This window comes from Lagenorhynchus albirostris, chromosome 5, assembly GCF_949774975.1.
Source record: "Lagenorhynchus albirostris chromosome 5, mLagAlb1.1, whole genome shotgun sequence".
In the NCBI taxonomy this organism is placed as follows: Eukaryota; Metazoa; Chordata; class Mammalia; order Artiodactyla; family Delphinidae; genus Lagenorhynchus; species Lagenorhynchus albirostris.
The window spans coordinates 77,109,415-77,135,833 of record NC_083099.1 but is presented as its reverse complement, the minus strand read 5'-3'; the positions used below and the strand labels follow the sequence as shown (position 1 = coordinate 77,135,833).

Genomic DNA, 26,419 nt, shown 5'->3' with positions numbered 1-26,419 from the left:
CCAATGTCTGAAGACAATTGTTTCATAGATTTGGTTCAGTTTTCTATTGTTTGTGGTAGGAAGGTTAGTCTAGTACCAGTTATTTATTCATGGCTGGATCACCATAACATTTTTAAAATGTAAACTTTCTACTGAATAATAAAATGCATACTGGAAAATTGCATATATCTTAAATGTACAATTTGTTGAATTTTCTTTTCTTTTTTTTTGTCTGCCCTGTGAGTCATGTGGGATCTTCGTTCCCTTACCAGGGATTGAACCTGTGCCCTCTGCAGTAGAAGCATGGAGTCTTAACCACTCGATAGCCAGGGAATTCCCAACTTGGTTAATTTTCATTAATTGAACACACGTGTAATCAACACCCAGATCAAACATTATTAGAACTCCATAAGCCACCTAGGGGCCCTTTCCAAACATTAATACTACCTAAGGATAACCAATAGTCTGATTTCTATTACCATATATTACTTTTGTATGTTTTTGAACATTATATAAGTGGAATCAAGTAATACACAATTTTTGTGTCTGGCTTATACCAGTCGATTTTACGATTGTGAGATTCATTCATGTTTTGCATGTAGTTGTTGATTGTTCATTCTCTTTCCTGAAAACTAGTCCACTATGTGGATAGTCTAAAATTTATTTATCCTATGAACATTCTTATATATGTCTTGTAGCAAACATATGAATACATTTCTGTTGCATATATACCTAGGAGTGGAATTGCTGGGTTAACCCACTCCAAAAACCACCAAATTTATATAGTTAGTCCAGACTTACATATCCATATCTGTTTGACACCTCCATTTATAAGCATCTCAAACTTAACATATACAAAACCATTTTCCCCTCCTTCTAGGTTGGCTTAATTCATTTAGTTACTAACGGACTCATCCTTAATGCCCGTATTTTCTTTATCCTTCTTGGCAAACCAATCCATTATTAAGTCCCTTGGATTCAACCTCTGATTTATATATGTCTCAAAATTATCCAAATCTTTCTGTCTCTACTGTCATTACCTTAGTTGAAGCCACCATCCTCTCTGGCCTTGACTAATATAACTGTCTCCAGACTGGAGTTCCAGCAAGCCCTCCTGTCCTCTTCCAAACTATTCCCCACAAACAGCTTAAGTGAGCCTTTAAATATGTAAATCTGATCCTACTTAGCACTCTATTAGCTACCCATTGACCTTAAGATACATTCCAAAATACAGTCCAAAATCTATAATGTGGCCAGTAAGAGCCTGCATAGTCTGGCCTCTCTGCCTCACCTCAGCTCAAGTTGCTCCCTACACCTCAACCACACTGACTTCCTTTCAGTTCCTAGAACACATCAATTTCTTTCATGCCCCAACAACCTCAAACATAATGTTCCCTTGGCCTGCAACATTCTTTACGGCTCTTTCATATGCCTGGAGCTTAAAAGGCACTTCTTCAAAGAGCTCTTCTTCCCTGATAGTCCTGGTTAATCTATCATCGCATCCACTAATTTTCCTTCGTAGAACTGATTACGATTTATAATTATGTAATGATTTATGCTTTAACATCTCTTGCTCCTATCACACTTCAGATCCATCGAGTGTTATATTCACTCCTGTGACCCATTGCCTAACACTGTGCTTGGCACATAGTATGCAGTCAGTAAGTCCTTGTTTAATAATGCGTGATCAATGCAAAAGCTGGAAGCGGCTGCAGGAACAGCATCTGGCATTTCTTTGCCAAGGATAGGTCCCTCCCAGTGTGTAGTGGTAGGTGGGGCAGGTCTTCTTGTTCACTCAGAGGGGGCTTTTCCCCCTGCTTGTTCGATAAGTGTTTGCTGTAGGGCCGCGTAAGAAACAAACTGCCTCCAGGTACAGGCGGCAGGCGGGAGAGATCAGCCTTATGTGTGAAAGACAGCATAATCTGTCACCCGAGGATTTTGCACTCTCTTGACGTACAAGAGGGAAACGCCCCTTGGCGGGGGCGAGTCGCTGTGTCTTTCCCCCAGAACCGGATTGGCCTGGACGAGCCGAGGGAACGGGGGCGGGGCTTGATCCCGCCGGGCGCCGGCGACGTCTCACGTGGGCCTGCCCGGCTGAACAGCCACTCCCCGGCCCCACAATGCACTGCGGGCAGCGTCACTCGTAGCGGCGGGTTGTGGCTAGACAGGTATGGCTCGGCTCCTCCCAGTCCTCGTTCGTCCCTTCTCCGCGTCGTTCGAACCCCTGCCTGGCTGCTTCCCTCGCTCGCCACGGCCCCCGACCCTCGCCCTCGGGACTACAGACCTACCTACCCCGGGCGGGAACTAAGCTCGTGGCGTGGGGGCGGGAGCGGGGAGTCGTCGGAGTCGCGGAGCTTTGGAGGGGTGGGATTGCGGGGACTTCGTCCCCAACGACTTGAGGGGTCTGTGGGCCGCGCGAACGGCGGTTGCCCTTCGGCTGACCTGCCCTGATATGGGGCAACTCATAGGGTGGTTATAGGGGCCCCGAGGAGGAGGACAGTCGCTCTGGGCTGCCAGCGGTGGGGCAGCATTTCCTGGCGCCCAGGTGTCAGAAACACGGTGATCCTCCTAGGCTGTTTAGGTGGCCCAGAGAGCTTGACGTGGCACTTCCTATTTTTTAGGTAGGGTTACTTTGCCTTTTGTGGGGTTGAATGAGCATTGAACCCAGAATTTTGCCCCCGTTGGCTCGCGGAAACCTCTTAAGGCCTTGTTAATGGCACTTTGGGAACGATGTGGCGTAAAGGAGACCTGAGCAATTAGCTCGACAGGTGGAAGAAGGTTTCGAAATAGGAGGCTGAGCCCCAGCTGGCTTAAATCTCTCTGAAAGTGAAAACAGCTTTGGCTTTTTCTCCTATTTAGTTTCCTGGATCATCCACCTGAGGCAGTGGGAGAGCTTGAGATCCAGTTCCTCCTATGCCTCTTCAGCCAAGGCAAAGCCCAGAGCTACAGTGGCAGCCACCAGGCGGGAGATGTTGGGATCTCAGCTAACAGGTGGAACAGCCACTTTTTGAAACTCTCTGAATCACATTTTGGGTTACTGGCATTTGCTCACGTTCTAAGATAATAAGGAATTAAGCAATACCTTAAATAGTACCTACAGTTTCTGGTGTATGAAGGTTGTAGTTCAGTATTTGAATATGACATCTGTGACCAAGCCCTAACTTAAGGGACATCTGGGCATTTCCTGTGTTGAGAACCATGATCAGTTTAGTGCTCTTGTGTGTGTGTGTATGAATGATTCTTAAGAATCTAAGTATATTTTATACTGGTGTGTGAACAGAGCCTAGGTCTTTTCAAAGGGGTGCCTGTGACCTTCCTGTCCATGTAGTTGAGTAAGAAACTTGAATATGTTGAGAGGCAGTGTCTCATAGGGTGGTTAGAATTAGGCTTGACTTTAAATCTGTCACTTGGTAGTTTAGGGATTGAATAAATTACTTTTCTGGGCTTGAATTTCCTCAAAGGTAAAATGGAACTGATAACACCTACCTCACAGGTTATTGGAAGGCTTAAATGAGGTAATGTGTATAAAGTGTCTGGTAAATAGAGGGCAGTCAATAAATAATAATAGCAAATGCTTAATATTGCACTTTCAGTCTGCAAGGTGATGTTTCGGGTTCCTTACATGTTCCTATGAGGTAGATACCATTAGCATTTTAAAAATAACCCTATGAGATAGATACTGTTGGTAGCCACAATTGACAGATGAAGATATTGAGCATAAAAAGACAAAGCTTGCCCAAGTTTACCCAGTTACTACATGGTGGAGCCAGTTTTTGAACCAAGGCAATCTGGTTCCAGAGTTCATCCTGTTATCTGTAATACTATACTGCCTCTTAAAGGAAACATAAGCTGTTGTTTAAAATTGTTATTATTTCAAAATGAGTAGCTAGATAGTTTCTGTATCACTGGGTTCTTGCCCCTTGTTGGTTATAGGAGGAGCACAGTGATGTAGAGATACAAGAGACTCAGGTTTAAGCACTGTCATATATTAGCAGTGGGACATTGAGAAAGGGCGCCTCAGTTTCCTCATCTGTAAAATGGAGGTTTTACCTACCTCACTCTTTGTGAACTATGAGGTGTTACGCAAATGATTGATGTATTTGTGTATGTGTTGGAGGCCCTCTTCGTAGATATAGGTATAATCTACTCTGGAACTCGAGGTCTTGTACATACTGTGCAGTACAAGCACCTGTAATAGGAATACCAAAGGCTGCTGGTAAGGTGGGGAGCACAGGCCAAGCTGCAAGATAAACTCTGGTTGTTCTTGGTACCCTTTCCCCCTCTTTTCAAGCTCTGTCTCCCTAGTGACTTCCTGCTAACCTGTGGCTCTATAAAATCCTTTCCTTTTCACTCAATCTTGCCCCAACGCTGTGCATCACAATTAGTGTAGCTTTCTCCACAAGTAACTCCCCAAGTCCCAGATCTCAGCTAGCACTTTTATAAAATAGTATGTACCAAGGTAGTGTTTCCCAAACTTTGGTAACATCAGATAGGTAATATAATTTGAATGATAAGCAGATGAACTTAAAAAAAAATTCTCCAAAAATTTACACACACATTTGAATGAAACAAAAGTTCTTTATATGTTTTAATTTAAATTAGGAGAAGAACCTAACACCTCTAAACTGATTTCACAGGTACTATTACTAAGCATAGGGCAAAAAAATAAATCAATTGAAAGACCTGTATTAGGTAAAAAATAGTACAGGTGAGATGCAGATATGGTAAGACTTCTGAAAGTGGTACTTGGGTGACTGAAGTTTGGGAAATAATGGACTAAAATAAAATATGAGTGATTAACCTATTATGAAATGTTTTTTATCTTAAAAGAGGCATTTATGAAAGCATCTTGCTGGAAAGTAGATATAAAATGTACTTATATGTTGGGTTTTGTTTATTACTTTTTGAGTGATTACTTCCTGGAACCTTGGGCCTACAGTCATCACCCCACAAGGTTCTGAAGAAGACAGGTCAGCATCTTGTTATCTTGGGTCTAAAAGGCTGGTAACCACTGCTATAGGTGTTTGGTGTTGTGGAAGTTTATTTTCCTCAGCCTTTATGTAAATGTTTACCCAGACCTATTTAGATTCTGCTTTGGGCTTTTTCCTCTAGCAGTTGCTATTGGGCAAAGAATATATTAGCCAGCACTCAGATTTCCCTGTGAGTTTGCTGCTGCTGTCTAAAGGCATATGTTATATATTTTTTCTGTTAAAGGTGAGGGAAAATGGACCAGTGGCCTAAAAATGTATCTGTGGCCCCAATAAAACTACTACTGCTCTTGAATCTTCCCATGCAAGTGTTTTAACCTCTTCCTTTCCTCAATTCCTACTGGCTCTTTCTTGGTTTTTCCAGCCACCACCTTGCCTACTCTCTAAGGGTATCCTAACCCTAGCTTGGCCTTGATGTTGACAGATTCCTTTTTCTACTACCACAGTCCAGATAAGATTGGAGTGTGTGTTTGTTTTTTTAAGGAACTGTATTAAGAATTCGAGGTAAAAAGAAAAAAAAGGGGGGGGTGTATTTATTGAGTTGATAAAAGAGAGATTGCTTATCCTAAGGTGATTGAAGTCTATCTGCAAAGTAGTCAAGCCTCACATTGTTCTTTGGACAGTCATCCCAGTTTCTTTTGTTAGTTAAATGACTCGGGAAGGAAGAGATTTAATTTTTTCTCCTCAGAAAAATCCTATCTACTGATAAATACAGGCAATTCTCTGAAAACCTTTCAAGAATTTAGGAAGGGACTATCACTGCTGTGTTGTGCTTTCCATGACAAGCCTAAAAGTGTGTATTAGGAATATCTGAAAGGCAAGTTTGTCTAACTATAGTTTTCCAGTTAAAGCGGTGGGCAACATAGCTTGTGTTGTATTTGCTCTTTCCATCTGAATTTCTTTAATTCTGGACTGATGCTTCTCGGTGGTAGGAACTATCTATTCCTAATGTCTGAAATAGCCCCTGGCATACAGTATGTACTCAGTAAATATTTGTTAAATGAATTGAACTTAACCAGGTTGTTATTCTTTTTTCAGTATATGTTTTAGGAAGTATGAATCATATCTTTCTGTCTTTTAAGTCATAAAAAAGAGCAACTTTGAAGATTACATGAAAGTTGGCACCCTATAATAAAGATTATTCCTAATATTTCTGTTGGGATCCTAGAAAGATCAGGCATAAGGAATGCAGTCTGCTTTTAAATACTACTAAGAATATGGATGTTTGGAAACTACAAGACACAACCCTGCTCTCATGTTAATTCCCAGAGTGATCATTGTGTTGCAGTATACTTCTGGAAAGACAAAGTTTTATATTTAAATCATAAATTTGTAAGGGTATGAATTAAGACATTTTCCTACTTTGTTACACTTAGGCTAAATGTTCAGTTGTGGTTTAATAAATAAAGAAGTGTGATAACAATTTTTAAAAGAGATTCATAGTATAGACCTTATCCCTTGAGGGATCTCTGCTTTCTTTTGCTACTGCTTTTAGAAGAAAAAAGAAACTGGTTGAATAGGGAAAAAAATGATTTGGATATGTCATGTTGGAACTTTCGTTCGACGGTTCCATTATGGTAAAGGCTACTTTAATTCCTGCTGGGTTTTTTTCCTTTTAAATAAATGGAGGAGAAAAATATTAAAGGGTAATGACATATTAATACCTAGCTTTCCCTCAGAGGAAAAGGGGGAAGTAAATTTAAAGCATTAGCTTTATTATTTGGATTGATTTTAACGTCAGTCAGTTACCATCATGAATGGGCACTCAGATTTTAACTTGACATAGCAACAAAAGCTAGGGACCACTGGTTTCCAAAATTGGTAGCAGTTGATTTTCTTTGTCATTTTTTTGATATATTACTAAGTTTTTCATTTTTGGAGTGAGATAATATTGACCTAGCTGAGCTGGGCAGGTAAGGATTAATTTAGTCTCTGAGATACAATATCTTGAAAGCCTATGAAATTGTTACCAGATTTTTCAGTTTTTTACCAGTTGTGCCTCCTGTTAGTGAAGGAGAAGTATTTAGTGGCATTGTGCTCTTTCCTGCCTGGCAGGAAAGAGTTATCACTTAATTTCAGACTGTGAACATGTTTTAATTCAGTGTTTATCAAAGTATGATCCTGAGATAATAAGCATAGTAATTACTTAGGGAATTTGCTGAAAATGGAAAATTCTCAAGCCCCACCCCATAGTCAATGGATCAGAATTTTGGGGGGGAGGGTGGACCCAGAAATCTGCATTTCTAATCAAAATTCCAATGGTTTTTACACAGGGGACCACTGTGTGTGTGTCTGTGTGTGTATTTTATCAAAGTTTGACTATTTACCTGATTTCTTTCAGAACTGCATAGGCCTATGCAGTCCTTTTATCTATTTTTGTAAAGCATGATTAGAATATAATAAAAAAGGTAATTATGATTTGCTTCCTGATAAAAAGATTGAGAACAACATTAAAAGTAGTATTCCTTTAGGACTTCCCTAGCGGTCCAGTGGTTAAGGCTCTGTGCTCCCAATGCAGGGGGCACGGTTTTTGTTTGTTTGTTTGTTTTTTTGCGGTACGCAGGCCTCTTACTGCTGTGGCCTCTCCCACTGTGGAGCACAGGCTCTGGACTCGCAGGCTCAGCGGCCATGGCTCACTGGGCCCAGCCGCTCCGCGGCATGTGGGATCCTCCTGAACCGGGGCACGAACCTGCATCCCCTACATTGGCAGGTGGACTCTCAACCACTGCGCCACCAGGGAAGCCCCAGGGCGCACGGTTTTGATCCCTGGTGGGGGAAGATCCTGTGTGCCTCAAGGCATGGCCAAAAAAAAAAAAAAAAGTAGTATTCCTTTAGCTTTAAAATTTATTTTAAATAAAAACATTTGTTCTGATTATAAAATATGTGCTCATTGTGAAAAGTAATATGTGCTCACTGTGGAACATTACAGAAATTTAGGAAATTATAAAATGATAACAATAACCCATAATACTATTTTCTGGAGATAAGCATTCTAATTTTGTCATGTTTCCTTCCAATATCTATTTCTCTATTTATTCCTCCCTTCTTCCTCCTGTGTCTTTATGGAAAACAGCATATGCAGTTTTGATCCTGCTTTTTTCCTACCTAACATATAAGCATTTTACCACATTACTAAATTATTATTATTTGTGTGTGTGTGTGTGGTATGCGGGCCTCTCTCACTGTTGTGGCCTCTCCCGTTGCAGAGCACAGGCTCCGGACGTGCAGGCTCAGCGGCCATGGCTCACGGGCCCAGCCGCTCCGCGGCATGGGGGATTTTCCCGGACCGGGTCACGAACCCGTGTCCCCTGCATCAGCAGGCAGACTCTCAACCACTGCGCCACCAGGGAAGCCCCACTAAATTATTTTTAACAAACATAACTTTTTGTTGCATCATATTCCATCATAGTGGTGTACCATAATTTGTTTCACCATCCCCCTATTGTTGAACGTTTAGGTTGTTTTCAGTTATTTCTATGAGAAGAATGTCTTTCTGTTTAAAATCTTGTCTAATTCTTATTATTTTCTTTAAGATAGGGTTATGTATATAAATTTATTGTGGTCAGGGCTTCCCTGGTGGCGCAGTGGTTGAGAGTCCGCCTGCTGATGCAGGGGACACGGGTTCGTGCCCCGGTCCGGGAAGATCCCACATGCCGCGGAGCGGCTGGGCCCGTGAGCCATGGCCGCTGAGCCTGTGCGTCCGGAGCCTGTGCTCTGCAACGGGAGAGGCCACAACAGTGAGAGGCCCGCATACTGAAAAAAAAAAAAAATTTATTGTGGTCAAAGGGCATAAATATTTTTAAACTCTTGTTGAATATCAACAAATTGTTTTGAGAATGGTTTTTATTCCAGTATGCACTTCCACATATACTTATGGAAATACCAGAAAGAAGTATTTTTTTAACAGCTAATTTGTGAAGGAAAGTATGATATATCATTGCTTTAATTAATATGTCTTTGATTATTAGTGAGTTGCACATTTTTGCACTGTGTTTATCAGCTTTGGCTTTAATTTCTTACCTAACCCAAATTGTTCATTTTGTTTCAGGTCTTCTCTGTCACTTGAAATGTCTATGATTTTATCTGCCTCAGTCATTCGTGTCAGAGATGGACTGCCACTTTCTGCTTCTACTGACTATGAACAAGGCACAGGCATGCAGGAGTGCAGAAAGTATTTTAAAATGCTCTCGAGAAAACTGGCTCAGCTTCCTGATAGATGTACACTGAAAACTGGACATTATAACATTAAGTAAGACATTGGTTTGCTCCGTTAGAATCATTTGCTTAGTGGTTGTCATTTTAATGAAATTTAAGTGGTCTAAATAGAAATTAGTGTTTGATTAGTTTAGGAGAACTTTTCAAGTCAAGAATCATGTGGTTCTGAACTTATACTAAATAGTATTCATCACGTAATCACCCTTCTTATAGTTTCTCTGTGTTTATGTCTGGCTTTAGAAAATTTTATAGTTTTGCAGATTACAGATATTGTATCTTATAATTGATCATTAGATATTTATTGGTGTTCTTACATGCCCAGGAAAACTGTCATGGGAAATATAAAAAATCATACCTGATATCTGCCCTCAATGAACTTAAGAAGTTTACATCCTAGTGAGAGGGGATAGTGCTCATCACTATTTATTGTACGTAAAGAAAGTAAAACTGGGCAATGGAATAGTGACTTCATGGTGGTCAAGGGCCTCTCTGAGAGGGTTACATTTGAACAGAGACCTAAAAGATGTGAAAGACGGCAGTCTTAAGAATGCAGTGGATGAAGATCAAGGCAGAGCTGATAGCCAGTGCAGAAAGCCTTCACTACAGATCAAGGGATGGAAGGAAAACCAAGACAGTGAAGCAATATGGACACTTAATAGAGTGGTGGAAGGTGAGGTTAGAAAGGTAGGAATGGGACAGGTTACATAGGGCCTTCTAGGCTATGATAAGGAGTTTGGATTGAGTTTAATGTAATAGGAAGCCATTGGAGAGTTTTAAGCTGGAGAGTTATATAAATCTAATTTTGGCTTTGAGTAGATCATCCTGGCTGCTATATGAAGAATGGGCTCTAAGAGAGGAAGCAGAGAGGTCATTTGGGAGACTCTTAGAGAAGTTCAGGTAGAGGTGATGCTTATAACTTGAATAAGAGTGATAAGGGGGCTTCCCTGGTGGCACAGTGGTTGAGAGTCCGCCTGCCGATACAGGGGACACGGGTTCATGCCCGGTCCGGGAAGATCCCCCATGCCGCGGAGCGGCTGGGCCCGTGAGCCACAGCCTCTGAGCCTGCGCGTCCGGAGCCTGTGCTCCGCAGTGGGAGAGGCCACAACAGTAAGAGGCCCGTGTACTGCAAAAAGAAAAAAAAAAGACTGATAAGGATGAGAAGGGGTTGGATTTGGGCTCTATTTTGGGAGCAGTACCAACAAATCTTCCTAATGGATTGAAGTGGAATGTGAGGGAAAGAGAATAATCAGAGTTACCTCTAGATTTTTGGCCTAAACAATGTCCATAATTACTTGGATAATGGGACTGAAATGAGCAAGACTGGAGGATATGTGTTTCAGTGGTAAAAATCAAGAGTTCTGTTTGGACTGTTAAGTCTGAGATGTCCTTTAAACATCCAAATGGGACTTCAGGTAGGCAGTTGGATGTATAAGTCTTAAGTTTAGTGAAGAGAAGGACAAGTGTGGAGATTTAGATTTGGAAGTTAGCTTACAGTTTATAATTAAAACCATGGGAATAGATGAGACCAAGTGGGAGAGCATACACATGAAACAATTAGAGAACAATTAACTCGAGCAATTTAATACTGATTGTGTATACAGTGGGAAATCAGATAAGAACAAAGTCCATATGTGATATAATAAGGAGAGGGCTTCGTTACTGAGATGAGACATGAGCCATGTCCTGGAGAATTAGTAAGATTTGGCTAAGGCAGAGAGGAGGGCAATTCCAGGTGTAGAGAGGAGGCAGAAAAAGTAAAGACTGTGACTTAGCATGGTAGGTGCATTAACCTGCTTGGCCTGGTGTAGTGAATGGTGATTTAGGGATAGTTATGGGAAATGTGAGATACTTAGCGTGGGGCCAGATCCTGGATTTCCCTGCAAGTTCAGGTTGAGGGATGTCACTTTGATGATGTAATAGGTTATAGGAAACTCCTACTGCAGGATTGAGGGAAATGACTTGATAAAAAACAATGCTGAGACAGTGAAATAGAGGGTGAAATGGAAAGTCTGAGGAGAGGAGAGGCATCAACTTATAATTAGGGCCTGAACTAGTAACATACAAGTGCAAATGAAAAAGAAAATGCCAACCAGAAAGACACTTCAGAAGAAGAAATGATTGAGCCTGATAAGATAGAATACCAGAGATGAAGAGAAGGAAGGGACAGAGATGACTTGGAATTGGAATTGGACAGTATGAGATCTTTGGAAAAGGTTGCTTATGGGGTGAGGGAGAAGAGGAAGACAGTGAATCTCCATTTTGAGCATTTTAATTGAGGTTATGACAAGGTGTCCAGTTGAGGTGGGATAGAGATTTTGGAATCATTCACATAGAAATTGAAACTGTGAGGGTAGAAATGCCCACTGAGTTTCAGAGAGGCCCAGAATAGAACCTTAGAGAAGGTCCATATTTACTTGGATTACCTGGGATAATGAGGTATTATCTTTTTTTTTTTTTTATTTTTTTACATCTTTATTGGGGTATAATTGCTTTACAATGGTGTGTTAGTTTCTGCTTTATAACAAAGTGAATCAGTCATACATAAACATATGTTCCCATATGTCTTCCCTGTTGCGTCTCCCTCCCTCCCACCCTCCCCATCCCACCCCTCCAGGCAGGTATTATCTTTAATTGGGTTTTCTGAGAGTTTTAACTAGAAAATGTGGTGGTGGTCATGGTAGTTAAAATATGTCTAAAACGATGTCTTAGTGTACTTCTATTTTTTGAAGAAAAAGCCTGAAGCATTCTAATATTTAATAGGCTCTTTTAGTGCTCTGGGTGTAGTGTTCTGAGTTTCAGTTATTGTATAGTGTTGTAGACAGATACCAGCATTACAGAAGATTGGCTTGAATGTGTATTAATTCTGGCAGATATCCTGGACTTTAAAAAAAAAAACAAAAAACTTCTTTGCAAATGTTTTTTGTTCCTCTACCTATTGTCTTAAAAGTAGAGTAGAATGTAGTAAAATGTTAACACCCCTCCAGTGCCCAATGCTGTTTAATTGTTGTGAATTCTAGATTTTGTATTATTTATTTGCACCCCATGTTATTCCACAAAGGATGTGAGGCAATTAAAAAAAAATTCAAGAGTACAGGTAAGAGAATCATATGAGCGAAAAAATAAACATAGAATAATAAACTGAAATAACATTTTTTTCTGGAGATGCAAACTATGTAGTTTGTTCATTTTTTAGAAAAGGGCTACAAACATTGTTCTGAACTTCCTTGGGGCCAAAACAAAGGGGGATAATAGATCATTTATGGGATTCAAAGTATCCATTGGATAAAAATGTTGCTTTTCATGTTATTGAAACCTGCTATACATAAAGAGAGACAGAATTTGGATAGCATTCTTCCAGGAACCATAACAATGAGCTTTTTATGATTTTTCTTATAATATTGCTTAGTGTAAACAAATAGCATGATGCAAAAAGCAATTTATTAGTGAGTTTAGGAGTGCGGTGAGTCAGCAGAGGTCTAGTCAGCCTGATTTAAGAATACAATTTAGAAATGTCTAAAGGATTAAATAGATTACATGGCCCCCAGAACCACACATAGAAAAGCCTCTTTGTGTATTTTTGTAGACAAGTGTTTTTTTTGTTTTTTTTTTTTGCGGTACGCGGGTCTCTCACTGTTGTGGCCTCTTCCATTGCGGAGCACAGGCTCTGGACGCGCAGGCTCAGCGGCCATGGCTCACAGGCCCAGCCGCTCCACAGCATGTGGGATCCTCCCAGACCAGGGCACGAACCCGCGTCCCCTGCATCGGCAGGCAGACTCTCAACCACTGTGCCACCAGGGAAGCCCTGTAGACAAGTTTTAAAAAAGGATTGAATAACAGAATTTTCAGTTCTAGTTCCTGACAAGAACCTGGATTTCATATATTTTCTATTATTGATTGGAAGGCTTGTTAGTTGGTTTCTAGGTTATTGAGGTGTTTATGCTATATGACAATAAATTTAGCCTGAAATATATAAAATTGGGAATTTATGTGTTACCTGACTTGTTTAAAATTCTCATAGGACACCTCTTTTTTTAACCACCATGAGTTTGCCAGATAAAACTTACAGATCTGCAGTAGTTGTAGCACAGCATGAAGCTGGCACCAGTCTGCTTTCTCAGCCGTGTTTTTAAATGCTTCTTTCTTTCAAAGCCCAGCTTATAGCTTGTGTCTTTTGAATCACCTTCTGCCTCATTACTACTATTTATTGGGTTGGCCAAAAAGTGCCTTCAGTTTTTTAAGTAAAAATAAAAGACTCATTTTCACCAAGAACTTTATTGAACAACGTATTCACCCTTTTGTTCCACTACCTTCTGCCATTTTTCAGGCAACTTTATAATTCCATCTTCACAAAACTTTTTATCTTTTTGAGCAAAGAACTGTTCCAGGTGCCTTTTACAGCCTTCCAGGGAATTGAAATTTTTTCCATTAAGGGAATTTTGTAAAGACCTAAATAAATGGAAATCCGAAGATGCAACGTCTGGTGACTACGGCGGATGAATCAGAACTTCCCAGCCAAGCCATAACAGTTTTTGCCTGGTCATCAAAGAAACATGCAGCCTTGCATTATCCTGATGGAAGGTTATGCGTTTTCTGTTGACTAATTCTGGACGCTTTTTGTGGAGTGCTGCTTACCGTTGGTCTAACTGGGAGCAGTACTTGTTGGAATTAATAGTTTGGTTTTCCAGAAAGAGCTCGTGATAGAGGACTCCCTTCCAATCCCACCATATATATACAACATCACCTTCTTTGGATGAAGACTGGCCTTTGGTGTGGTTGGTGGCAGTTCATTTCGCTTGCCCTACGATCTGTTCCATTCCACATTATTGTACAGTATCCACTTTTCATCACCCATCACAATTTGTTTTCAAAACAGAACGTTTTCATTATGTTTAAGAAGAGAATTGTATGCAGAAATACAGTCAAGAAAGTTTTTTCACTTAACTGTTGTAGAACCCAAACATCAAAGTGATGAACATAACCAAGCTGGTGCAAATGCTTTTCAGCACTTGATTTGGATATTTTGAGTCTGTCGGCTACCTCCTGCATGGTATAACATTGATTGTTCTCAATTAATGTGTCAATTTGATTGCTATCAACTTCAACTGGTCTACCTGACCGTAGAGCATCATCCAGTGAGAAGTGTCCAGCACAAAACTTCACAAACTACTTTTGATGTGTTTGATTGGTCACAGCACCTTTTCCATACATTGCACAAATCTTCTTTTGCATTTCGGTTGCGTTATTACCCTTCTTGAAATAATAAAGCAAAATATGCTGAAAATGTTGCTTTTCTATCTTCCATCTTCAATATTAAAATGGTTACACAAAAATTCACCAACTTTGGGCTTCCCTGTTTGGCGCAGTGGTTGAGAGTCTGCCTGCCGATGCAGGGGACACGGGTTCGTGCCCTGGTCCGGGAAGATCCCACATGCCATGGAGCGGCTGGGCCCGTGAGCCATGGCCGCTGAGCCTGTGCGTCTGGAGCCTGTGCTCTGCAACGGGAGAGGCCACAACGGTGAGAGGCCTGCATATCGCAAAAAAAAAAAAAAAATTCAACTTTGATAAGTCTTTTTTTAAATGTACGCTGATATGACAGCTGTCACATACAACCTAACAAAATTGTTTCGAATGAAGTTAAAGACAACTAAGTGCTACTAGAGCCATCTTATGGAAAAAACCGAATCGACCTTTTGGCCAACCCAATGATTTCTTTAGTGATCTTACTCCCTTCACAGATTGCCTGCAGAACTTGTTGACTGACTTTTTCATCATTTTTTCTTAATAATATTGTTTTAAATTTCTATATCCACTCTCTACAACTAGGTTGTAACTCATTGAGATAGTTGATGTGCCCTGGCTTATATTATTTTTGATTCCTCATCTCTTAGCATTGTGGTTTTCAAATTTTTACAGAAATTTAAGTGCTCTTTGCAGAATACCTCTGAGAAGCAAAGCTAAGTGTCTAATTATGTGCTAAATCAGATGGTACCTCACATTAGATTCTAGTTGAATAGGTAAAGGAAGTCCAAAGTTTTAAGGAAAAGAAATAGGTAACATTTAAAATTGTGAAAATTCCTTTAATTTTCTACCCCTATGTATTGGGAAAAAGATGAATTTCATCAGATTGTAGTAGCTGAATAATTCAGTTCAGCTAATGGAGCACATTCTGTGGAGCCTGGCTTGTGCTGGCACAATGCCTTGCATATATCATAGTAGCTGTTACATGAGGGATGGTTGTTTGTGGGGTATGGCAGGATTCTGAGTGCAATGGAGTTAAAGTTAAGTCTTTATTTCCTCCAATATTCTTCAACTTGACTCATTGATTGGGGGTGGGGGTGGGGGTGGGTGGGTAATCCAGGTTTGTGATTTCTTTTCACATTACATAGTGATATTATAATTCTTTGTATAAAATTTTAAGGAATTCATCTGTTTTATTAGTTGAAGGATACTTAAATTGTAATAAATGTTTAATAGATAAACTTATGTTACTACTTAGGAAACAACAGTGACTGAAGCAATAATTATGAACCATATGAAAATTAAGTTGTGTCTTATGAGACCTTAAAACTTTGAGATTGGTTTTAGGTGCTTAAAAATCATAGTTGTACATTTTGATAAACGTTGAGACACTGATCTTATGAAAAGACAAACACTTTGGGAGGTCAGTCATACTCTGTTGAGAGTTTTAGTGTAAGAAGTGAAATTCCTTAGTTCTTTCACAGTAAATTCATTTGAAGTCTGATAATGGCTGTGAACTTCATAGGTTCTCTCCTTACCTGAGGAGTTGCTTTCTTCATATTTGTCTTCAGACTGCTTCCTGCAGCCAGGAATGCTGTTTTAGACTTACCTGCCTTTTGGTTTTTGTTTCTGGCTTTCCTTTCACTGTTTGGTGGTATTTTCTGATTACGGGAGTAACAGCTTCAACAAGGACCCAGTTATTAAGTACCTGCAATTGCCAAGCAATTTAGTTACTTTTCATTAAATTTTGCAACAGCTCTGTGAATGGCTTTTAAATAGAACTTTTCCCCATTGCCAAGGGCAAAAACACAACTCACACGAGCTTAAGCAAAAAAAGGGTATTGTGAAGGATAAGCGAGTTACCTAGTTGGCTGGAGCCAGGGAATCAGATGTTATCAGGAATCTTTGTCTCATTTCTCCAGTCTTTCCTTTTGCAGACAGATATTCTGCTCATATTGGAAAACACTGCACAGGTAGCTCCAGGCTTACTTCATTCCAGCTGGCAACCCCACTGCCTCCATGTTTCAAGAAAAGGACTTCAATTGGCCTTGCTGTGTGATGGCCCATTTCTGGACTAACATTGTGGTTGGAGGGCTAAGGTACTCTTAGTTGGCCTGGCCTGGATTACATGCCCACCCGTTTGATGGGCAGCTTTATCAAAGCCGTATAGAGTAGGTGGTGGGGCTGGAAATAGTTCTCCAAAGGGAAGGGGAGAAGGGACGCTGGGCAGATAGCCATTATAGTACTACCAACCCTATTTTCAGAAGAGGGAACTGAGACTTAGGGATGTAAAGAAATTTGTTCAAAGTCACAAAGCTAATAAATGGTATATCTGACATGCAGTCTTTTTTTTTTTAATAAATATATTTATTTATTTATTTATTTATGGCTGCGTTGGGTCTTCGTTGCTGTGTGCAGGCTTTCTCTAGTTGCGCCAAGCGGGGGCTACTCTCCGTTGTGGTGCGTGGGCTTCTCATTGCGGTGGCTTTTCTTGTTGCAGAGCACGGGCTCTAGGCATGTGGGCTTCAGTGGTTGTGGCATGCAGGCTCAGTAGTTGTGGCTGATGGGCTCTAGAGCGCAGGCTCAGTAGTGTGGCTCACGGGCTTAGTTGCTCTGCAGCATGTGGGATCTTCACAGACCAGGGCTCCAACCCACGTCCCCTGTATTGGCAGGCGGATTCTTAACCACGGCGCCAGCAGGGAAGCCCCATACAGTCTTTTTGCTTCAGCAATCACATTATTCTCTGGTAAAAGATGGAGTTATCTCCTTTTACCCCTAACCTCTTTCTTGACAGGGTGCATTCCTAATTCTCCTAATCCTTTTCACTTTATGGACCGCGAAATTAACCAGGGAAGAGAATTAAGTGAAACTACTCCCCCCCTCCTTTTTGGTTGAGCAATGATGAGGAACAGAGTATATGTGAAGTCTAAAATTGATGAGATAGCATTGTCTCATTGAAGACAAGGTGTTTGGTGGGGAGGGGGTGTGACGGGGAATGCAATCCACCAGTAGCTACCAGACCACTTGGGGGGAGAATGTAACCTGTGTTTTGTCTCATTATTAGCATCATATCACTTTTCTACCGTTTAAAATTATGGTAAAATCCACAGCTTTTCAGCACCACATATGTTAAATAGGCTCTTATGAACTGGTCTAGGAATCTAATTACTCTTACAGTACAGTTTCTGTAGGTGCAGTAAACTTCTGGAATACAACTAACAGGCAAATGAGGGACTATCTACCATTGGTTATCTGAAAAAAGTCAGGATCTTTATTCTCTGGTGTGTGAAGGTGTGAAGGTACTAGGGTTAGTGGGAAAGGGTGAATCAGGAGATTAACTCTGCAGAAAAAGAAAAGGATGTCAAAGGCAAATTTTGTATCCAAGGTTTTGATGGTATAATCACCTTTGGCTGCTTAAAATCATCTGATTCTCCTTTAGCTTACTGTTATAAGTTGCTATCACCTGGCATATTACATATTAATACATATTTTATTTAATGAGGTTTAAATTAGTGACTAAAATGGGTCTTTTATTTATGGGATAATGTATTTAGCTCTTCACCATTGGAGGGTAATTGAAGGTTGGCTACCTAAGAGAGGAATAAGTGAGAAAATACGAAGTTCCTGGTAGAATGCTGCTCATGGCAGACAGTGTTACTGAGTTCTTTTTCTGGTTCTTATCACCTTACTGTCCTACTGATGATGAAGTCTTGTTTTCACCTTGTTTCTCATCAGATGTATTTGGTGATAATAAATTCATAAGGTATACTGACTTTCATAACATCAAACCCTTTTTTATATTTAAAAGTGTAAATGCTTTATTTTAGGGAATGGAGTTCAGTATGGAAGGTTCTCTTTCGAAAATAAAATTTTTCTTATGCTTAGCAATTTTAAGAGTAGATTAGAGATTTCATGTCCTACTGGAGAACTTTTCTTCACTCAGGGAAGCTATTTACTGGGTAAATATGACTACAAAGGATAAGCAGATTTCCTGTGTGCAGTGATACAATAGCAGTATGAAAACTATATGTAATACAAATATTATTGCTGTTTCAATTTATAAATAGTTTGCTATATACTTTGTCATTTGGCATGCTAAAAAATTCAGTGTTGTTTCTTTAATCTTGTTTTGTATATCGTTTTAAGTGTATTCCCAGTACCTAATTGCAGGTGCCTGGCGGGCAGGGACTTGGTCTTTGACATCAAAGCCTATAGAGTAGAATGCTGGACATATGTTAGGTGCTCTATTATTTGCTGTGGGGAAAATCATTGTTTCCACTTATTATTTAGTTTGGTACAGCAAGTCCTAATAATGTCGGTGTTTAATTGGTGATGTCTAAAATTTTTTTGACATTTCATAAATAAAATTAGATACCAGGAAAAGTTTAATGTCTAAAACCACTTATTCGTTTTGTTGGACTTTAGGAATCGCTTGAGGTATGGCCTGCTTGGATACATGATAAAATTAGCTTTTAAACAAAGTGATTGAAAGGGGTAAATCCTTCTACCTAGAGTTTGAACTTCCACCAGCCTTACCTGTTCAAGGCACACTTGATCTTGGAAGGCCCCAAAGTTCCTAGTGTGTGTGCTGTGGAGAGGAACCAAAGATGTAATGAGGTTGGATAAATTCCTTGGCCAGAAGAAAGGCAGTAGCTATAGAGATCAAATCCCATTGGTCCCAAAGCACAGAAGTGGAAGGAAAGAAAAAAGAAAAAGGAAATTAGAGAAAAGTAGGAAGAAAACAATGGCAATTTAAGAATTGTGCTCAAGGTGGAGAAAAGAAGACTTTGTGTTGTTGTGAGATTAGTTAATGACAGTGATAAAAGGAAAGCAGACATACTTGTTAGACCTTTATAACCATCTGGAGGTACTCACTGCAGAGGTGAGTGATTCTACATGGTCCCTGAGAACAGCCCTGTGTTTTAAGTAGGGGGATGTTGAAGACTCAGTGATCTGAACTGAAGCCTTCTGGTAACACTGACCTGGAAGAGCAGATGAAGTTCTGCTCCCTTCTGTCATTTGTCAAGTATTTATTGACCTTCTTCTTTGTGTAGATACCACTGAGCTGTGCAATTATCTGTGCACAATGTACTAAACAAATTAGGTATAATGATGCCATCTATGCACTCATTTATTTACTAATTTACTGAGCACTTATTGTGTACTAGACATAATATTCTAGATGCTAAGAATACAGTGGTGAACCATAAAGAAATCATCCCTGCTCTCATGGAGCATAGATATTAGTCAGAGACATTACAACAAACATACAAATATATAAGTACGAGCTGGGTTAGTTACATGAAGAAAAATAACAGGTGCTTTGTTTACAATAAAGTAAGAATGAAATTAGATAAAATATGTAATATATTTAGCAAAGGGCCTAGTTCACACTAAGTGGTCAGTAAACCGTAGCTGCTACTGCTACTATTATTACTACTACTTTTCTTCCTCCTCATCAAGGCAGAAGGATAACAGCCAGATTGTCTATAACAAGTGAGCTAAATGAACCCGATGGACGGGCTAAAGGCTGCACAAACTGGCATGCCTCTAGTGACGTTAGACTATTTCATGTGAGTAGTCCTCAGTGCGATGGTAGGAGTCTTTCAGTTTGTACCAGTGATATGAAAAAGCAGAACTTTTGATAACAAAGGTAAATCAACAGAGCTGTATGTACTTTTGGAAAACTGGCTTTGCATTTCAAATAAAGACAGCATTGTAAAGGTAAATTCACTATGAAAAGTCATAATATTATAGAATATAGCGTTTTCAGAGAATATCATGCATTTATAGAAAATAAAGACTTTGGAATAAAGACTCTGAAAATGTTAACATACAATCTTAAAAACATAGGTTATTTTTTTTTTTAATTTCACAAAAAATTCTCCAGTTAGATTGAGCTCAAGCAAGAAAAACCATTTGGGATAAACTCACGTAGGTGTCTGTGGTTCACTTATTAATATGGAAGTACAGTAAAACCCTGTTATAGAACAAGAAATAGAGTCTAAAAGCTTCAGTCGTCTTATTGAAGGATAGTGAAATAACTCCTATCTAGCCACTTGGAAGTTCCAAGTGTGTAGAAGCCAATCACCAATTGTGTTTTATCCCAATTCAAGTTATTGTAAGATATATTTGAATGCTAATGACATGTCAAAGAATTTTGATAACGGCAGGGAAGATTATTTTGGAAAGGGAAAAGTACTTGGGAAAATCATACTTTGATTTTTGATTTAGTTGTCAATTTTGTAGGAAAATACAGTATGTTATGACTCAACTTTTTTGACTGTGACCCATAAGAAGAGATGCATTTTACTTTGTGACCATTACTTAACATACAAATAGGATAAACAAAAGTTTTATGAAACAATAAACATTCTGGTATTTTCTGTTATATTCTATTCCATTTTTAAGAAAATGCTGTGTGTAATGCACTGAACTAATTTTATGATCCGCTAGTGGGTCACAACTTGCAGTTTGAAAAACGTTGCATGAAATGACTATGTGTTAAGTGGAACTTCAGAAAGGAATTCCAGGTTATTCCAGAAGCATAAGATCAGCACAATTTCACTAGTAGTATATCCCACACCGTTAATAATAGATGATTAATAGGTGCGAACCCCACATCATTTGGCTGCCTTGGATGGTCTTTTAAGAAAGAAAGATATATGTACATTTGCTTGCATATGCATAAACTCTCACCGGAAGGATACATACGAAATTAATAACATGAGTTGCTAGAGGGACAGAGAACTGGCTATCTGAGCAGAGGTGGGAATAAGACTTCAAGTATAGTATTTCCTTTCATTTTTCATTCTTTTAAAATTTGAGTCGTGAATATATTTATTTTAAAAGTTAAATTAAAAATAATAAATTCTGCTACTACAGTATTCGAGAAAAGAGGGGAGAGGGGGACTCCAACATGGATCAGGGTTTGGCAGTAAAAATTGCTTTGATAGATTAGCAGTGTCTGGCATGGGAGTGGGAGTTACAGCCTGTATGCTCTGTTTGCTCCCCTTGATCTAGACCAGAGCTATGTTGATAGTACCATGAAAGAATGTTTAAGTGACTCATTAAAAAGGGTTAATTTTTGTCCCATACTCTGCTTGTTACAGGGGAGTGTATACTTTACTTTAGAAAGTTTTTTTTTCAATAGAAGATGGTTAATTTAAACATTTTTGTTCTTAATTTTTAACTTGTTATTTAGAAATACTTTCAAACTTTCAGAAAAGTAGTATGAATAAGAAAATTACAAATAATACTTGTTCCCAGACTCACCTCTTGTTAACATTTTACCCCATTTGCTTTATTGTTTTATCTGTCTACCTATCTATCTGTCTGATTTAGTTTTGTCTGAACCATTTGAGAGAAACTTACAAATACCATGCCCCTTTATTCCTAACTACTTCAAAGTGTATTTTCTAAGATTAGGGATATTCTCTTACTTGACTATAGTACAGTTATCAGGTCTATTAAATTTAATATTGATACCATACTTTCACCTAAACTACTGTACCTCCTGTTTTCCGTTTTTGTCAGTTGACCCAGGAATATCCTTTACAGCATTTTTCCCCCTCTCTGGCACAGGATCCAGACTAGGGTTAGGTATTACATTTAGTTGTGTCTCTTTAGCCTCCTGTGATCAGAAACATTTCCAAAGCCTTTATTTCTTTGTTTACAACATTGAGGTTTTTAAAGAATACAGCACCCCCATCCCTCTTTAAAGAAAATAGAATGTTGATTATTCTGATGTTCCTTCATGATTAGATTCAGGTTATGCATTCTTAGCCAGAATACTCCATAGCTGACATGTCTTACTGAGGCACAGGAAGCCCATCTTCCCCTCATTAGTGATTTTAGAGTACTTGGTCAAGGTATTGTCTAGTTTCTACTGTATAATAAATACAGTAGAATTCCCTTGCAGCCAATAAACAATCCATGGGAAGACATTTTAAAGCCATGCAAAATTTCCTGTTCCTCACCAAAATATCCACCTAGATTTAGCATCCATTGATTATACTTGCTTGATCCAGTTTTTGCTCTGTGGATTGCAAAATGCTGCTTTTTCCAGTTCTAACACTATCTCCACATTTACCAGGTGTCACTCAGCATTCTGCTGTGAACTAGTGTTCCTTTCTTCCCTTTTGTTTGTTGTTATGAACTCATAAATTCTCTTCTTTCCCCCTAATGATTCATAATTCATTATTATGTGAGTAGAGGATTTGATGCTGGGGTCAGTGGATGACTTTAGGAGGTCAGTAATCACCTGACCTTGAAATTGTGTGCCAGGTTCTGGGTTGTTTCTGGGGAGAGTGTCCATAACTTTCATCAGAACCTCTAAAAAGTTCTTGATTCAAACAGTGTTAAGTTCCACTAAGTTGAAGGGTTGAAATGTTAAGCTGTTACCCTTATCTGTTTGAATAGTCTTTCCTGATTTCTACCCCAAGTGATAAGTAACTGAAGTGTTAGAATCATAATATGTGTCCCTCTCTAGATACATTTCACTTTTTTTAAATTAATTTTTATTGGAATATAGTTGATTTACAATGTTGTGTTAGTTTCTGCTATACAGCAAAGTGAATACATTCCACTTTGTTGTCTACTGTTTTTAAATTACAACTGAAACTAGTATCATATTTTGGTTCCTTTAATTTTTTTTTGCTGAAATATGTAATAAATGTTAATATTGTCATTGCCTCTGTAGCAGCAGTTTATGGTATATAGAGCCAGTCTTCTGAAGTAACGAATTACCTTGATTTAATTTGAAATTTTAAATCCAATGTTTTTTACACTGTAGTTTTATTAGCTCTATGGGAGTGAGCTACATGATGTTGTGCACTGAAAATTACCCAAATGTTCTGGCCTTCTCTTTCCTGGATGAGCTTCAGAAGGAGTTCATTACTACTTATAACATGATGAAGACAAATACTGCTGTCAGACCATACTGTTTCATTGAATTTGGTAAGGGCCTGATTTTTTTTTTCTTTTTCATTATCCTGTCTCCATTCAGTCGTAAATGATTTTTCATCTAATACTGAGGGGCAGAGGGAAAACTCAGAAAATTCTGCTAGCTTGCTTTTGACAGAATAATTTGACAAATGGTCTATAAATTATGGCAACCTCTTCATTTAGGTGCCTCTTAAAAAAATTCTGTTTGAGCTGTGTAGAGGATCTTGATTATTGGTTCAAAGAATTAATTCCAGAGGTTAATTTTTCAGTGAGAAATTTATAAACTAGAGGTTCAGAGTTTTGTCTTTATGTGATAGTATTTTTAGGCTGCTTAATGTAGAACAGAGGTTGGCAAACATTTGTTGGAAAGGACCAGATAGTACAATTTTAGGCTTTAAGGATCATTTGGTTACTGTCACAGCTACTCAGCCCTTGCTATTATAGCTTGAAAACAGCCATAGGCAATACATAAATGAATGAGTATAGTTATATTCTAATAACATTTTATTCACACACAAAAAAATCAGCAGGCTAGATTTGGCCTATGGACATTAGTTTGCTTGACTCCTGATGTAGAAGAGGGAAAAAAAGTAAATTCAAGGTGTAAATAGTGAAAATAAAATTGGAAGAAATTTAGGAAATGTCTTTTATTGTTTTCATTAAATTTTTTCTTTAAAACATCTGTTCTAATGGTGTAAGCAATAAATAAGAAAACAGATTTATATGAACACGCAATTTACAGTGTATGTTTTAATGTAATTACAACTGGTAAATACTGACAGACTTAATATTTTATGAGATCTGAATCCCTATAAAAATGAAGACTTTGGTTTAAATTTAAAGGGAGCTGTTTTTGGTTTTCTTGTAGAAGCTCAAAGTAGTTCCTTGAAGTGGATATAATAGTAGAAATATTCTCACAGTCATGTAATATTAAATCCTTAGTATATTTATAATTATTAATTTCTAGAGTATAATTTCTAGTGAGAAAAACTGATGATGCCATGATATATTAACCATAAACACAAATAATATTAGGACATTCATGACAGATTGAACAGTTTGGGATAGCAAATTAAACCGTTTATCGCAAAATTTACTGTCCATAAACATCACACTTTCAAATGATTTAATTAACAAATGACTGCAAGGAAATTTATTTTTTATTTTACATAGATAACTTCATTCAGAGGACCAAGCAGCGATATAATAATCCCAGGTCTCTTTCAACAAAGATAAATCTGTCTGACATGCAGATGGAAATCAAGCTGAGGCCCCCTTATCAAATTTCCATGGGTGAACTGGGGTCAGCCAATGGAGTCACATCTGCATTTTCTGTTGACTATAAAGGTGCTGGTAAGATTTCTTCTGGTGAGTTCTGGATCTCAATTACTTCATTTAAAAAATATTTTCTAAGAACCGAGGAACTCTTAAAAATGAATTAATTTAGTCTAAAACTTTAAAGTAAGTACATGAGAGAATGTAGAAGTTCAAAGTAATCATTTCTCCCAGTGTTTTATATAGTCATCTCTCAGATATGTGACTAATCAGCAATCTCAGTTGCTTTTCAACAGCAATCTCAAAGGAACTCTTTGCTAGGGAGACATTCAAGAAGATTTCTTGGTACACATTCTTCTAGAAAAGAGTAATTTGTTTGTAATATATACCTATAGGCATGTAAAGTGCTTTGCATTATGTAAAAATGACTACATTCAAGGTTAGGGTTCTTGACTGTCACAGCACATGTGATCATCTACTCAGACATCCCCTCCCAAACAAGGAATACAGTTCTCAACAGTTGGGACATGTTGAAAACTTCTGCTTAAAAGTGGAAACCCTTGTTAGTTTATAAGGTAGCATATGCCATTGTTGAATTGCTTATTTAAAAAATTCTTTCGTGTATTTTGAGCTAAAATCTGTTCCTTATAATGCTAACACTTGTCTAAGTTCTGTGACTTATCCCTCCCTGACTTCAGCTGTACCAGAACTTTGATGTCAGCAACCCTGTGTCCTTTCTATCCTTTTAGTCTGATTGACTTCATATAAAATATCCCCAGTTTCCTTAGCCTTTGGTAATTTGAAACCCTCCTCATCCTGGAAGATTCCTCTTTATATGCTTTTGTTTGTTGGTATTCTTTAAAAGTGGCATTTAAGGCTGAACAGAACACTTCATATTTGGTTTGATTAATACAAATTATGGGAGAAAAGGGGAAGCAGATTTCACTAAAATGATCCAGCTAGTCAGGAAACAAGTAAACAAGCAAATAGCAGTAACAAACCCTGGGGGAGAGGAGGTGGATCAGTACTTAGAGTTGTTAAAATATGTTATCTAAAATGTCCAGTTTTCAATTAAAAAAAAATTACAAGACACGCAGAAGAAAAGGAAAGTATAATTCATACACTGGGGATGGGGTATGGTGGGGAAGGCAGGCAATAGAAACTGCCTGAGAGAGTGATCTGATGTCAGATTTAACAGACAAAGAGTTCAAAGTAGCCATTATAATTTTCTTCAAAGAAGTAAAGAAAACCATGATTAAAGAAGTAAGGAAGGTATGATGGTGATGTCACATTAAATAGGCAGTATTAATAACAGATAGAAATTATAAAGGAAAAGAACCAGATTCTGGAATTGAAATTGAAATTCTGGAATTGAAAAATACAACTGAAATAAAAAATTAACTAGTTGGGCTCAACAGTAGATTTGAACCAGCAGAAGAAAGAGTTAGTAAACTTGAAGATAGATTGAGAGAGATTATCCAAGTCAAAGAGCAGAGAGAAAGATGAAGAAAAATGAATAGAACTTCAGAAAAATATGGGGCACTATTAAACACACTAACATATGCATGATGGGAGAACCAGAAGGAAAGAAGAAGAGAGGGGAGCAGAAAAAGTATTTGAAGAAATAATGGCTGAAAAGTTTCCATTTACTCAAAAAATGTTAATCTATTCCAGGAAGCTCAAAGAATTCCAAATAGGATACATGCAAGAGATCCACAAATAGATGAATCATACTAAAAATCCTGAAAGACAAAGGCAAGGAGAAAATCTTTAAAGCA

General features: G+C 38.5%; 1 protein-coding gene across 2 annotated transcripts in view; it reads left to right on the top strand.

Annotated features, from left to right (window-relative positions):
• The window catches only part of SEC22A (SEC22 homolog A, vesicle trafficking protein), an 86,452-nt gene that overhangs the window by 6,944 nt on the left and 53,089 nt on the right, over positions 1-26,419 (top strand). The window contains exons 1-4 of one of the 2 annotated variants that reach the window (XM_060150462.1): positions 2,120-2,147; positions 9,016-9,216; positions 23,215-23,378; positions 24,540-24,734. In XM_060150462.1, coding sequence (XP_060006445.1) covers positions 9,035-9,216; positions 23,215-23,378; positions 24,540-24,734 — 541 coding nt within the window. In that variant the 5' untranslated portion in view covers positions 2,120-2,147; positions 9,016-9,034. Of the gene's footprint in view, positions 1-2,119; positions 2,148-9,015; positions 9,217-23,214; positions 23,379-24,539; positions 24,735-26,419 lie in introns of those variants that run through there. The other variant, XM_060150463.1, reaches the window with a different exon arrangement.